General features: G+C 28.7%; 1 protein-coding gene across 1 annotated transcript; it reads right to left on the bottom strand.

Annotated features, from left to right (window-relative positions):
* Positions 1 to 4,164: 4,164 nt before the first annotated feature.
* Positions 4,165 to 15,985, bottom strand: LOC132924060 (sodium/potassium-transporting ATPase subunit beta-2-like). Its single transcript, XM_060988137.1, has 7 exons — positions 15,488 to 15,985; positions 9,622 to 9,762; positions 8,982 to 9,098; positions 8,260 to 8,441; positions 7,950 to 8,051; positions 7,696 to 7,864; positions 4,165 to 6,586 (listed from the first exon to the last, which is right to left on the bottom strand). Exons 1-7 carry the CDS (start codon positions 15,636 to 15,638, stop codon positions 6,477 to 6,479), a joined length of 972 nt encoding a protein of 323 aa, XP_060844120.1. The 5' UTR covers positions 15,639 to 15,985; the 3' UTR covers positions 4,165 to 6,476.
* Positions 15,986 to 17,063: the final 1,078 nt, after the last annotated feature.

The raw sequence follows: 17,063 nt of genomic DNA, 5'->3' as shown, positions 1-17,063 counted from the left end.
AGTAAGTGTAAAAAAAAAATTCCAGCGTCAATATAGAAAACATTTTATGAGTGTATGAAATTTAATTTTTTATGAAATCGCGTAAAATAACGATATATTACAATTTAAATATAGGTAATAATATAATATATCCAACTAATTATCATTAACTGACAAATCATCTCCGTTCAGAATCGTTTTTCGTATACAATGATGGTACCTGTCATTGCATTCAAATTTAACACATCTATTATAGTGACCAGTGACCTACTCTCAATCTCTACTATACAGCAGAACGATCTCCACTTGACCTTTTTTTCGTAATTAATACAACACAATACAATGTTAGAACGTCCTTTTTTTAAAAATTGTTTTCAGTTTGATATTTTTTCATCATTAGATTTTCTTTATGAAACTGCCATAAAAATCCAATTAAACCATTCTTGTTCTTTGGCTTCAGCACGTCATAAGTTTTTTATGCAAAATTCATAATTTATCATTTATTTTTTTTCATTATTTCATAATTTCTATATCTATACTGCTGGTCTCGAATCTCAATTTTAAAGAGCAGGCTCTAGGCATGTTAAAATTAATAAAAATATATTAATTTTCCGTTTCTAGTGTTTCTACGTACAAACTTTGACGGTTTATTGATTTATTACAATTTCTTTTACTTATTAATTGTTCAACGTCAGAACTGTGACTAACACGAGCAATTAAAATAGTGATATTTTTTAACTCATTGGACCCTGCAAATAAATGTTGCACTAGCTATATTATTTAGGCAATGACACTTGTTGTATTTCTTCTAATCTATTTTGTTTAATCTTTATATCTACTACCTACATATTAAGATCTACTAAATTTAAATCATTACCCAAAACAAAAAATGCATTTCTAATATTAGCATTACAAATTACAATCAAGATTGTAAGATATAGGTTTAATGTAATACCTACTAACAAAATATTCATCAATAAAGACTCTTGTCTATAATTTCTAATAACTTAATTTTTTCAAATTTAAAAACACATTAATACTTAGGAACTAATATTTTCTATATTATCTTAATAATATAGCAATAAATTATCAACTACACTAAAATTGATTATAAAGTGCTCATTTTGCTTTTCCAAATAAGCAAAACAAGCCCAAATGAGCTTTAAAATAAGCCCTTCTTATAGTGTTAAAAAAAATGAACGTTTGAAAGTTTGTACCACTCTGCTGTACATTAGGTGTTGACTGTCGAGTGGGTCATTATTATGGACGTATTACATTTGAATTCAATATTTCGATAATGATGTTATTATCATTTTATGCAAAAAATAACTCTGAGTGTTGAATAATATTTTTTGTTATAACTAGTAATTTATTATATCACTATAATTTATAATACTAAATATTTTTATTATTTTTGTTATAAACTTTTAAGTTTTATTATAATATAGACTTACCATAGAACGGTATGAAAAAGTTCGTCCTGTTTGTGGTGTTGGTGTATAAATATTAGTGATGGACAACGATATCGATAATTCGATATTGTAAATTTGTAACACATTTTCGACACCGATATCGTTCTATAATATTGTATTGTGTAATAAACCATTAATTAATAACTAATATATTAGTTACTTATAAGTAATAATATTTGTCAGCTGATAAAGTTTGTACACGTGTTCCCGGGAAATGTGAATTATTATATTATTTTGGTGTACCAATAATAAATATTAAATACTAAATTTTATTAACAAATTTATAAAAATATAATTTAATACGATATCGATATCGAACAAATTACGATATCACGATACAATATCAGAAAAATCGAACGATATCGATACACAATATTATATCTCTGCCTAACACTAATAAATATACAATAGCTTAAAAATAATTTAAATTTTATTGCTTAAAAGTATATAAAATATAATAAAATATTAAAACAAGTACCTATAGCTATTTGCTTTCATGTCCCCGCGCATACTAGTTTTGAATTACAATAAAGTAATTCAAATTGTTAGCGTATATGTATATAATTTCTTCCAAATTTAATCGTCAATTGTCTGTTTAAAAAAATGTGTGCTTCTACGTTTTTTGATTTCATTATGAATTATTTACTTCAAGCTTGAGTTATAAAATAATTGAACATTTTATACATTTTTAACTATAAATAATTTGCAAATTTTCATAATTTTGATGAATTTTACCAAAATTTGAACTTCAAATGTTCATAAAAAAAAAATTATGCAAGATATTTAATCTATCTTTAATATATCTATTTTTATTGTATAATAAATAGATTTAAGAACAACTTATGTCTTATGAGTTATGAGGAACCTTGTATGATTTGTATTAAATTTTCAAGTTTATTTTATGAAATTAATAGTTTTTTCTGTATAAAAAAAAGTCAAATTTTTAAAAAAAGCTCAAAAAAAGTGAAAATATTTTGAAAATTATGCCAAATGTAGAACATGATAATATAAAGTTTAACTTAATTGGCTCATTATGTGATCTAATATTTACTGAATGAAACAGACAAAACCAGTTCATAGAGCATGGTTAACGGATGAGCATCTCCATTCAATTATTGGAAGAACAAAATTCCAAGACTTTCATTTTTATACTTAACGAAATACTATCACATTAAAAATAAGTGCATCTAATGTAAAAAAATCTTGAAATATTTTTTGTATTATCATAATTCAAGGTTGGGCAGTATCAAAGATACAATTGTATCTTGTATCTTGTATCGTGATACATAATTTTAAAGTATCAAGTATCATGTATCATGATACATTTTTTAGAGGTATCTTGTATCATTTTTTGTCAAAAGATACAAGATACTATTATTGTAAATATTTGTACTGAATAGTACCAAGAAATTTTAATTCGATTTGTAGAACCTTCAAAACTTAGATAAATGAAACAATAATGATAATTTTTATTATTTATTAAATTTTTTTAAAGAAAATCAAGATTTTATTTATAAAAACAACATTTAATTTAAAAACTAACCATAAGACTATAACAAATTAAATTTATATATCCATTTTTAACGATTAATCCATAACCAATTTAACATATGTATAATTATATAGAAGTAAAATTTAAGTTGTAATTTTATGTAATTTATTAATTTTGGTGTATTTATGTACATAATATATATAATGATTTAATAATTTTATAATGTGTATTGAATTATTGTATTATTTAATATTTATGATTTTATTGTACCTATAATCTATTTATGCTATAGACTATAATACTAAACTATTATAGAGTTTAGAGTATGGATTGTATAGTGTATTGTGTATACTGTATGTTTGTATAGACCTTTTACGTTTAATAGTTAATAAAATTCAATTGGAAATATAAAAGTATCATGTATCAAATCATAAAGATACATGTATCTTGTATCTTGTATCTAGATACACTAAATGCATGTAATATGTATCATGATACTTTGTTTTAGTATCTTACCCAACCCTGTCATAATTAATAATTAGGTATTTGGTATTTTATATTTGAAATATATATTTAATATATGTAATTTATAAATTATTAAAATAAAATAGTGTTTAAAATACATTTTTGGAATATTTTATTAAATTTAAACATTTATAACAAATCATATTGAACACCTGAGACACCGTCGAGGGCAACATATGACCTGGGGCCGCTGATTAGCCTTATCAATAACTTATTTTATTCATGAATGACCAATTTCGTCAAAATTTAAATTATTTAGACGCTCATAAAATATTTTTATGAAATTATGCTTGATATATTTTTTTAAATTCCAGTAATATAACTTACGACTTTACGAGGAACCTTATATTGTATAAGTATAAGTTCCTAAATAAATTTCTTTAGACAAAAAAATACACTTATTATTGAAAGTCCATGTATTTACTTAACGCTTAGCTCAAAATCTAAAAAATGGATAAGACCTAAGACCATAAAAATGCTATTTTTTGTGTTACAAAGCGTCCCGTCCATCATTTTCAATAAGCAATCTGTAAAATATATAAAAAGTACTTCTTTTAGGTATGCACTTGCATCGAATGTCAGCATCAACGCCCTTGTAAAAGTTCTAAAGTCTCAGCTAACAGTACCACTGTGTTTGCCAGCTGTGTAAATTAGTGTATAGGTATACTAAATGATAAATAAAACAATTGCTGGACATCTACATTAACGAGTTCTATAATCTATATGATTCCGTTTACATATATAATAATAAAATCATCAACCACAGCCCGCCGCACTACTATTACATACACATTATACACTTACATAATTAATAAGTACCTAAAAATTACATAATATAATATTCCTTTCGACCGCGTAAAACAAAACAGGTATAACAATTATACGATTAAAAACACTCTATATTCCACTAGAATATCCAATTTTACTTAGCTCTCTACATCAACATATTAAAATTTTAAATAATCAATAACTTCCTTAATGTAATAATATATATATATATGTAATAGCTATAAACTTTAATCTAGTGTCGAATGTATGTATAATAATTACGAGAATCAATATTAAATTTGGTTATTACATCATTACAACGATAGCTTAAAAAATATTACGATTAAATAGGCAAGTACCTATATATGTTTATTAAAAATAATAATATTTTATAGGTAATTAGTAATTTTCTCAAATGCGATTATTCTGTTCCATAGTACCTACCCATAATCAGAGTTGGGTATACCTACCTTAAGTACGTAATACAACACGTAACGTAAATTACAAATTTCCGTAACGAAATTACTTTAAAAAGTCATTCAACCCAACACTGCCTATAATTATTAATATGTATCGACGGAGTTCTGAAATGGATGTATTAATGAATCCCACCGAATCTAATTTACAAGTATAAATTTATGTTTATACATAAATAATATAATATTTTATTATAAGTCGCAAGTTGTAAAACTTTTTTACAATACTATAGTATTGCGTATTGCTAAGACTTTTTCACTCGACTACGGGAGGGGAAAAAAGCATAATACTATATATTTAGTTCACGGTTCACGTCATACTGACACGAAAACATTAAAACATCTCAAAACTCGAGACGTACATTCCCTACTTACGAGTTTCAAATAAACACAAAACACGCGACTGTGCGCGAGGTGAGACTGATGGGATATAAAGGTGAAAAAAACACCTAGACAAGAAACTTGGAGTACAGGGTAGGTACATTCCATCACGTCATTTCGGGAGAAGGGGTGGATTTGACCGTGTTATTTTTTTTAAGGCTTGCAATGCGAATCTTTAGGATTGGCTGGTCGGACTCCGGCGTCTCTCCGTAAGAAAAAAAAATGTTTTTATATAATTTAATATTATTTTACCCGTATTAAAATGCTATTCTTAATATTATTGGCTGTAGTTGTTGTAATTGGTATTAAAATATGTTTACGTTATGCAGTCATTGATAGGCAAATATCCAACGATCGCAATGAAAGTCGATGATACAAAATACCTATATAGTGAAAATCAAAAACGCGGGTGGGACAAACATAATATTTTATCATTTTTGTAAAAGACTCGGTAAAAATATTGCTCCCCATCAAACCCGAAATATCGCCACTAGGTATCCTGGACCTATCGATGTAGGAGCATCCGGGGACTTAGCTCACCAAAAATCCAATGTTTCCCTCCCTTCAAATATTCATTATCCATGAGCTATATAAATTGTAATAAGAGTGCGGGCTCTTTTACTTTAAGTAATGCTAAAATATAATAATAATAATAGTCCACCCCCCTCCCCAAAAATTCCAAATATCCGCATATGGTGACGGCTATATTTAAAGTGAAAAATTAGACTGACGACGGTGTGTAAATAGTTTAAATGACAGTTCAAATGACATAATTATAATTATTTATTTAATTTTTTTTTTGATGAAAAATTTGGGTTTAGTGTTCCTACTTCTTATCATTAGATTGCCTACCTTGCATTGGTTGTATCCGAATTTGCTTATAAAAACAAGCCGAACGAATTAAACGAACCAACTACATTATTTATGGTAAAAATCACTATAGGTACCTACACCTATTTACGGAGTATGATAAAAAAAAAGTTATAGGCAGTGATAATCATTGAAGTCGTCAGATTAATACATATCGTATAACTGTGAATTTGCACAGCATTTTTTAAGCTTGAATTATAAGTATATATCAATTAACTTTTCTGTGCTCTTATTTTATTTATTAATATTAATATATATAATATATATATAAATGTATGTTTAACTTTAAGACATATTCCTAAGCCAAACAAAAAAAAAAATTACCTAACGTTATTATTATTTTTTATAAAAGGAGTAAACGCGTTTTGTTGGGATTTCACTTAAACCAATTAACAATACAACGATATAGTACTAAAAATAAACTGGCTATGTTCTGTGTTTTGTGATGCATCAACAAACTGAGAACAAAGCGAATGGTTTAGCGGCGTTATCATCGACTAAAAGTCTGCAACTTTAGTCAATCATCAATTCGAAGTGAACGGAACCTTCACGGTTTTGCAAGCTGCGTTTGTAAAATATGTTCTTGGCCCAGGCACGGCATTCCACGTTGATCAAAGTATGTCCTGCAACGAATCAGAAAAAAGCCGTCAGTTAAGTCAAGTATATTAAATATTACCATTTTACTTACAAATAATGGTAATAATTATAGAACTCTAAAGTTCAACTAGCGTTTACGTTTTTTTTTAAATCTTAGAAAATTTCAAATAATACACAAATTTGTTTTAAACTCCTTGATGTTATACATAATATTTTGTTTTGATAATTTTTGTAAATTTACAGTTTTTAAAGTTATTTTATTTATTTATTATGGTAATTATGGGCTATAACCACCTAAATTCGGATGTTTAAAGTCTGTGAGGTAGACGATCTGTGTTAGCCTGGTCAGTGGCCATTTTAAACTTTATTGTTTTCACGACTTTAGTGCTCTACGATATAGTATGAATACTTAATTGTATAGAGTGAGTAGCTCCCCACCTGTGTTCTAGCTGTTATAGGGGCTCCGTGGACACATTCAAATTAAATTACATTTAAAATTATTAGTTGCATATGTTGTAATAAACATAAGTTATCACTTTTTTTTGTTTAAAATTAAAATTCTTTATTTTTGAAGCTCCGTAGATTTTATTACGTAAATTAGACTATATTATAGGATAGATATGTTTTTTGTACACTACTGATACCCACGTAGAATCAGTATAGGGAATGAGAGTTTATAAATTGTACAAAACTAAAGATATAATGTAATTTGGGCCATACTACAAATAAATAATGATTTATTCAGGAAGTCTATCCATCTATAGTAACAACAAATAAACAAAAATTACTCACCATGTAAACTTAACTTAACTACAACAAATATTATACGTATATTTTTTATTTTTATTTAATTCGAAAATTATAGAAATATTAGAAATAGGTTTGTCGTGATTACATTTGTTATATATTTTTATAACTATCAACTATAATATTGGATAAAATAATCCCCTTTGCATTTATTTAAACGGTTTTCACAAAGCCTCCTTTCAATAGTATACAAGTATAAATGTACCTAATAGATATACTAATATACTTAACTGTATATGAAGTATGTACCTATTTAACTCATCTAAGAAAACATGTTTGGAAATAATTAAGTAAACGTTATTGAATAAAAATATTTCTAAACTCTCACTTTTTGGATTTAGGAAATGTATGGCGATTAATGGGCTAAGGTAGTCACGCTTGTTTCTGTACGGGTAGTAGTAGCCAGGAAATCCGTCCTGTGGATATAACTTTAGAGGTCCAATATTATCTTTGTCTGCTGGCGCTTCTCCGTCGCAGGTGACCCATATTGTAAATAACTATAAATGTACATATGAACAATAATTGGTATTGTATTTAAAATATCAAATAAATATTATCGAATATTATTCTGAAACAATTTACCTCATGTTTCATTCTTTGCGCAATTTTGTCTTTAAGTTCTTGGGGCATATCAGCTGGAATGTCTGTCTTGTTATTATAGAATTCTGGTTCCCAGTCGAAAATCTACACAATATTTATAATCGAATAATAATTTAAATACAATAATCAGATAATAATTCATCAATCAAGATAATTTATGTATAAATACTTGTCTTACATCTAATATGCATATTAATTTTATATTAAAGTTGACAATATTTTTATTACAATATAATAAAGGCATCGTGCATAAATTTAAAATTCTTGTTAATTAACTTATATGAATACAAACCTTATTGAGCTTAATAAAAACGCAGGGCTGAGCTTTTGGATATTGATATTTGTATTCAGATGAGCATGGTCCCATGTTTGACAGGCTGACCTCGCAAACCTTGTCCTTTTGTGGTGGAATATTGTAACCACATTTTTGTTGGTTATTACCTTTGTCTGGCAACAGTGTCTTGTTCTTATACACTAAAACCAATTCAAAAAAGTCAGCTTTTAATCTTTTCACTACCTAAAAGTTGTACATTGTACGAGCAAAATTTGGCTTGAAAGATAATGTTAACGTAAAAAAAAAAACCGGTTTCAAAATTACTATCGGTATAAAACTCAAGTTAGTACTATGTTGGAACTCGTTTAGGGCTATGATTTACAATAACAATTAGGAGGTAACCATGAAATAATTTCAATTTTTGACGTAAAGTGACATGTGTATGCGAGTGCGTAACGGTTACCCCACTCGCTATCAGGATATACAATAGATTTCATATAATAAATTCAAAAATGTTTTTAAAAATAAAACTCAACTACTCAAGTCATTACGCCATAACGCGTGTAGGATAATTTTTCAATAAACAAGTGTGGGATCTCTTAGTACTTTTAGATATATTTATGGTAGAGATCAGTAGGTTCAATTTTACCAGTAGTAGACATTTTTGTTCGTGCTACAAGATAACATAGCTTACGTTTATGATTATCATATATGTATGTGGTATTTTTTTTTTTACTAACCAGCTAGGAACTTATCTAATTCATTAGTCCATGCTTCTACATTAGTTGCATTATCCGCTGCGTAGTAAATTAGTGATCCATCTTCGACGTTCGGAGACATGGGTCGAAATCCTAGTCCTGTAAAATACATTTAGTCTGTATTCATAATAATACTATTACACATTGCGTGATTGTACATTATATAATATTTATAGCCTTATTTGTAAAATTAATTAATGGTACATGTCCCGAAAAAATCCTATTGTGAAGATATAACTCTTAAACTAACAACAAATTCTCATCGAAATTTCATATTATTTTATTTTATTCAGAGATTATCAGTAAAATAAAGTTATCTTGATCAAGATTATAAATGAATACACATAAAATAGGTACTGAAGACATTTTTAGAATATTTGTAAAATAATTAAATTGATGTACGAATTGCGTTTGTTCTATTTATAAGTTTAAGTTTAAATATATTACAATACCTATCTAAGTAGCTATAACCAAATAAAGTGTGTATAATGTGTAAATTATGAATAAGTCAACATAACAGAATTCTGTTAATGCACCAAAATATAGATCAAATAATAACTATTAATTATTCATTATATTTAAACGTATAGTTAAAATGGAACAAGATATTACGTTTACATACCAGGGTTTGTGCCGATTATTGAGCTGGTCAATGTGAAATGAGGTGTATGGTCGTTCAACGTAGATAGTAGGACTTTCATGCATATGGCGAACATACATGCCAAACTTGAATAAAACACGGCATAGAAGAGCAAAATTCCTCCTAAAACATAAAAGTAATTATTATTATTATTTTTTAATTAAAAATATGATTTATGTACTTTAAGTATTTATATTATAATATATTATGTTAAATTGTTAATATGTTTTGATTATATACTATAGGTATGTTTAAATGCTGTTTTATTTTTTTATAATAAAATTGTATGCTAATGGACACCCTTCTCTTTCAAATAAGTCATTTTTGTTATATATATATAATTAAAATTTAATTTAATTTTAAATGTTTGAAAAAAAAACAATTTTATTGACAAAAAATATTCAAATTAAATAAAATGTATGATAATAATATTTATATTATAGTTTTAACAGTTTTATACATTCATTATATTATTCTAATTTATATAACTATATATATATATATATGTTCAGCAAAGTAGACATTTTGGGTATAAACTTTTGGCCGAGTGTAAAAAGATAATGAGTATTAAAACTTCAAAATTTCAAACAATGCTCGAAGTATAGACTAAAGAAATTCTTGAGCAAAGTACCTATAGTTAGTTTGCACAAATGTTATGAACTTATGAATAATATAAATCAAATTATTATTATAAAAATAACGGAAAAACTTTACCCATTATGAGATATTATATTGTAATACCACTAATACCTAATACTACTATTAAAATGATTCAATTTGGATAAATCAATCATATATCATATATGATGTATATATAAGATTATATGGAAGACTAGGTAATAGTGGTAATACACGTAAGTGTAGGTGCACAAGTATTGGTTGGCTTATGTAATTATTAATGTCATAATATTGGTTCGTGTATAAAAATCTATGTATAATGATAAGTTATTTTGTTTCAATTGTGTAAACAAATTTAATATTATAAAAATTTCTGAACAAAGTATATAGATTTATTTTCGACCTCGACTACTAAAATGGAACATTGTGTGTAGATTTCTTATTTTGTTTGTAATTATAATACATATATGATAATATAGTTTTAGTATTTATTATATTAGATATTAGACTGGATTTACGAAAAACATATATATCTACTTGATTTTAATCAAATTTATACGAAAATAAAAATTTATAAATATAAAATAATTGATGAGTGAAAATGACTTAACTTCGTCATTGTATCTAGCTAAAACAAACGATATAATAATAATTATAGTACCTAAATATGGTAAGTAAGAAAATGTTACTCATATTAAATATAATTATTAATAAATTATTCTAATGTTAATATCAAACGGATTCGAATAAAATTTAACATAATTAATTAAATAATAATAATTTAATATAAATAGTATAAAACATTTAAACACAATTTCATTAAAATAATGTTATTTAGAATTTTAAAATTATAATTTATTCCTATAATACTTTTATACTTATACAATGCCATTAAAAATCTTATTTTGTATTTTTTTTTAATAAACATTTTTATACATGATATATTTAATTTGTGTAATATTTTTACTTGAAACCGTGATTAGTTAATTTGTAAAAAAAATCGTTTTGCATATTTTTGAATGTTTATGATATGAATCTGCATATTTTATAGATTTTTATTGCATATAAATCCGGGCCTTTAATAAATAATAGTATATTAATACCTTTAATACAATAATACGGTGAATATTTGTCTATATATAAATATAAAGAATTTACGAGTATGTCCATGATGTTATTTCACTAAAGAAACTTTATCGAAGGCACTTTGCCATTAATGAATATAAACATATAGGTTTAAATTTAATATTTTTTGAGTCGTAAAATATATTTGTAATTTAATAGTATATTTGTATTATTTTTAAAATTAAATACATTATTAGTATTTGGTCTGACTCTGAAGTCTTAATATACTTAATATTACATATTATAAATATCAGGTAAGTATAAAATATTATATTATTATACAAGTTTTGCATATTTAAAATAAATGGATTTATTTTTAGTACTACAAAAATAAATTATAATAAATACATTTCCAATTTTTAGACTACAAAAGTATCACGTTTACAAAAATTTTGTAGTTTCATGTAAAATTTACAAATGTTTTAAAATATATAAAATAAAACTTATTTCATTACTTCATGCTTCGTTATCTCGTCTGTTATTATTATCAAGAATGTACAGTATACCGTAGTTTGTAGATAGGTAAAAAAAGTAGTTATAGAACCATGGAATAGCATTAATTTTGAATTCATATTTTTAAGTATTTTAAGAGTTTCATAGTAAATTTAAACCTTTTCTAAGACACAATTATAATGTAACTTTATGTACACTTGGCAACTTTCGTTGATTTATTTCAATAAAACATAATGTTTTTAGGTTTCTATTAAATGTTCAATACCTACATACTAAATTCAAAAGTTATTAAAAGTTTGTTATATTATTATTTAACTTTTATTTAAGTGTGTTTTAGGTAGTTTATATAAATAATATAATTTTACAATGAAATGACTCGGTACAGAATTTGTAATGTTTACATTCACTTTATGTATGGTATAAATGTATAATGATGAGTTATAACTTTAAAGTAATGACTAATGAATAATAATAATATAAAACATGCGTAGAACGGCCTATAAAGTAAATACTAGCCAAAGTCCGGAACGTCAGTAAAATCAATAAGTTATTATGGCTGCAAGGGGAAGTAACCAAACCAGGCAATTCTCGTATTTACATATAATATAATGTGTTATGTCATTTATTATCTACACTAAATTGTTAAATGTATCCATGGAGCAACTGAGTTACGATTGTATTTTGCATAATGTATTTTGTATTTTTAATTCTAACTTCTGAGTAATACATAATATATTGAAATGCTGTCCGCATATAATACTTATTGCGTAGTACAAAATGTAATTATTATAGTTTTGTCTTTATTGTTTCTATTTATTTATTTTCATTTTATCCCTTATTTTATTTATCATAAAAAAAAGGTAATAAAAACAAAACCAATAATGATAAATTCCACAGTTAAAAATGTATTTATCTACCTATATATACGCTAGACATTATTGTGATTTGATAAGAACTGAAACGACACAGTATATTTTTCTATCCTAAAAAATTGATGCGAACGACTATCCCCTGGAAACCCCTTCATCTCCTCCTCAAAAATGGCACAGATGAACTATACAGGATATTGACAGGATGACGAGTAAAGTTGTGCAATACTATAGCTGCTATATCAGATAGTATAGGTAAAATAGGGCATGCAGAATTGTAAAATATTATTCAAGCCTCAAAGGGAAAGTTAAAACGCTTTAGAGACCTAATACATTATAAATATATATATACAATATACGTATTCAATATTATAATCTCGTAGTTTATTCGGCGAAACGAGACTAGCGGAGGTTGTTCTAAACTTAGAAATACTTTTAGTCACAGTTCTTAAAATCATGGGAAAGATGCATGCGCGTGTTGCTAAACACGATTATAATATATACTATATACTTATATATTTCGTGCGTGTGCGTGTTTTTCTTCTATTCTTAGATAGTATTGGCAACGACGTTTACTCATATAAAATTAACATATAAAATTAACGAACTGCACACAAACCCGTACGCGCGTGCGCTGCACACACACACACACACACACACACACACACACACACACACACACACACACAATTCACATTGGGTTTATATTCTGAATTCGCTGGAATATGTTTCACACCCACCGTGGCGATCAACTACAATATCAAAGAAAACCAATTAGGTAAAATAGATTAAAAAAAAAAATCATTAATATGTACAATAATATCGTCCAACAACAAAGATATTACCAGGTAATAATGAAGTTATAACAAAAATAATTTATAATAATATTGAATATATTGACAATACGGGGTGTCGAGGTTGATAAAATGGGTAATCTTAGGAAAATTTATCCAATCGGTTTTTATAAAGTATAAGATAAAGATATATTATACGTAAATTATTTTAATATTTTATGTTCGTAGGTCACCACCACCACAATTTTATATTAGGTATCGATTCGTACAAGCCGGTGCACTCTGTTACACGCATCGTATTACTCGACTAGACCAGTTAATGTCACGTAAATAAGTGTGTTTACTCTTCACGTCGTCAAATAGTCTAAACTCTAAATGTATCTCCTAGTCCTGTGTTTGTTTATACGTTCTTATAACTTTCAAGTAAAAAAAAAAAAAAGCTAAAAAAGATCGGAAAAATGACAGAAACAAAAATGTTTAAGTTAATGTTACGAGGAAATAAGATCTCACCGACTACCGCTACTTATAGGCATACAGTCAACGTGTGTATACGAACACTGTGTACGCGTATTTGTGTGTGTGTGCGAGTGTGTATCTATATTCTTGAAGTGTCATGTACTGTCTGTACATTCGGTGGCGTGTATAAAAAAAGGAAAGAAAAACCATTTCTGCGATGAACATTTACATGCGTACATACGCTAGCAGTATCGGTCAGCTTGCGACTTTTAGACTTTTATCATCGCGAATGATGTTTTCGTTCGTTTTCCTTGTGTAAAGCATTTATATATTTGTCGTGCGTAATTGATCTCGGTACAAGCACACGCACTTCTGTCCAGAATTTACTGCATTAAACTATATACTAGATACACGGGTATAATACAATTACCTAATATATAGGTATAGGGTGTAGCTGGTGATCTTAGGTGCTGAAGAGGTGAGGATCTGGGCCCCTTTCAAACGATGATGGTCACATTAAATGAACTCATTTGTTCATAAACCAACAAAGGTATAAAATAGCAACTATATTGTATTTATAAATGAGCTATTAATCGATTTCATTTGAGAGTGCCGCCGAATTATATATGGTATAATAATTGGTAAAAATTAAAAATGTAAAGTGATATGAAAAAACCATCATTGAGTGAACCACGAGTAATCGCGTAGATCTACAGTGTTTAAAGCGAAAGCTAAATTAATTCAAACGTTTTTCGGCCCCCTCCCTCCTGTGCGGAAAGGGTCACCAAAATCCAGTGTAATCCCTGTGACCCAATTACTATAATTCATCATGCACGTGATAATTTATATATCCAAATCGTGTCGGAAAAAATCAATTCCGAAATCGCTAGGCTCGTACACGAACAGCGCGATAAAAGCGTGTCTTCCGCACGGCACTTACATAGGTGAGGTATACGTATGAGGGAGTAAGTGGTACTATACACGCGTGAGGTGTGGTCCGGGTGGGTATGCAAGTTGTGCGTGGGCACACCGATGATGCGTGGGTAACACGCACCACGACTAGTGGTGAAGACGTGATTTGTTATGGTGTCTGAATGGGAAGATTGGAAAACCCTAGCCGAGTATAATAACAATAACAAAATTATCAGCGATTAGCAATACTGCTACCTATTTATAATATATATATAAGTATCCACGATGTCAACCGTGATGTATTATGAATAGAAACCAGATCACTATAATAAATTACCAAACATTTTGTTTTTAAATTCAAAATCCGTAGGAAATATATAATATTTAGTGTTTAGGTACATACTTGTGTAAGCGACCCTATCGACCCTCCACCCCCAGTCATCCCTCGTAAACTATGTCAAGTGACTAACCGTTTGCAGATATAATTATATTATAATATAAAATAATTGAATACGTATTATCTAATGCACAATAACGGTCAGGTGCGTCTCGTCGTGTTTATTTAAGGTAAGTACACCTGTCATAATATGTATTATATAATACATATGTATACGTATTTACCCCAACTCTTGGCAGACCGGCCGAGAAACTCGTGCGAGCTAGGGTTGTAAATGCCCATGATGATCTTCTGCCATATCGTCCGGTCATCCTTCACCTTGGCGTACTCCCATTCGTACCCAATGCCGTTCGTGTCCGTGTTGTGCTTGACCATGGCGGCGACCGCGCGGTTCCGGGGTAGGTCGGCGGAACGGAGCGCGTCTGTTCACGGAAAGTGGGGCGCGACCGGCCGAGGGATGCGATTGACCCGAATCGGTAACCGGGTAAACTGCAAGTCGGGTGGTGTTCTCGTGGTTAATCGGGCGCGGCGATGACTGAGACTGACGTACGCGCGCGACAGTCAGCTTTCGCGGGACCGGTGAAAATGGTATCGGTGGCGGCGGCGGCGGCGGCGGTGGGTCGGCTGCAGCGGCGATCGATGATGACGGGCAGGCGCGCACAACGAAAATACGCTGCGAAGGGAATCGCCGACGTATACGGTGGCGCGGCGACGGCGTGCGAATAACGTCGGCGGCGATGTACTCGGTCGGCGGCGCGCCGTGCTCGATACCGCAGTGTTGCCGGCGCAACGAGCTCGAAACACCGTTCGCGCGACCATGATACACGTATAGATACATTTTATACGATTGTCGAGCTTTTTGCCGATCGGGTTTTCCTTTTTTTTTCCGTTTCGCACCCCTCACACCCTGCACGACTCACACCCTCACATTCACCACTGCACTTTTACGTGAGTGTGTGCGTTGAACGCGTTATGTTATATATTATATTCGTCGTTTATCGATTCCGCCCGGGTCATGCAAAGTGTCGCTCGATGTCTGAGTGTAGCACAAAGTTTTTAATAGAGGGTAAACAGGAAAAAAGTCCCTTCCGATCATATATATTATTCTAAATATAAATATAACTCAAATTAAGTAAAAAGTACTCAAAGTTTCGAGTACTCGGTCTATAATAATATGTTCCTAAAAACGAATTTAAATCGTATTACCACTATTACCTGGATATAAAAATATTGTAAAATTCCATAATGAGGTTGATTTATAATCTACAAAATATGAATTGTGTAATCAATAACTAATTTATATAGATTATACAACTTTTATTAGTTTAATAATTTTATAATTCATTTTTCAAAAAAATCGCCTATCGTCCACTGCGTCTTTTTAACTGACTAATAATCCTAAGATAAAATTTTTACTTCTTTAAAAGATCGCGTTTCTACCTATTTCCGATTTTAAACGGGTTTGTGGCGCTTTATAGTCGTGTATAGTTTTACCAACCCGATATAGTTAAACTCAGTTCTAATTCCTATTTAGATAACCATTAACCATGATGTTATGTCCTTAGAAAAAACCATTTTTGTTTTGTTTAAATAGTAGTGGACAGTACTGGATATTTTCTTGTACATTTTAATTAGTAGTGTGGTCGTGTGGATAATGGATATTAACTATTGGGTACTCCCTTTCAAAAATAAAACCATAGGTTTAACAAATACAAAAAAAAAATGCCATTGATCTAATATACATGATGAATGGATATTAATGGATATAATAGTATACGTAAACGTGTTATAAAGTATGTC

The sequence above is a fragment of the Rhopalosiphum padi genome, chromosome 3 (assembly GCF_020882245.1).
Source record: "Rhopalosiphum padi isolate XX-2018 chromosome 3, ASM2088224v1, whole genome shotgun sequence".
Classification (NCBI taxonomy): domain Eukaryota; kingdom Metazoa; phylum Arthropoda; class Insecta; order Hemiptera; family Aphididae; genus Rhopalosiphum; species Rhopalosiphum padi.
Note: the sequence above shows the minus strand (reverse complement) of the source record. Positions and strands in the feature narration are given on the sequence as shown.

Bases quoted from the DNA above. Each gene is read 5' to 3' on its own strand.
- LOC132924060 (XM_060988137.1), bottom strand. From the start codon at position 15,638: ATGGTCAAGCACAACACGGACACGAACGGCATTGGGTACGAATGGGAG. The intron at 8,052-8,259 runs GTTTGTATTCAT...AATATTGTGTAG, and splicing joins TTTTTATTAAGCTCAATAAG to ATTTTCGACTGGGAACCAGA. The intron at 7,865-7,949 runs GTAAATTGTTTC...GTACATTTATAG, and splicing joins CGCAAAGAATGAAACATGAG to TTATTTACAATATGGGTCAC.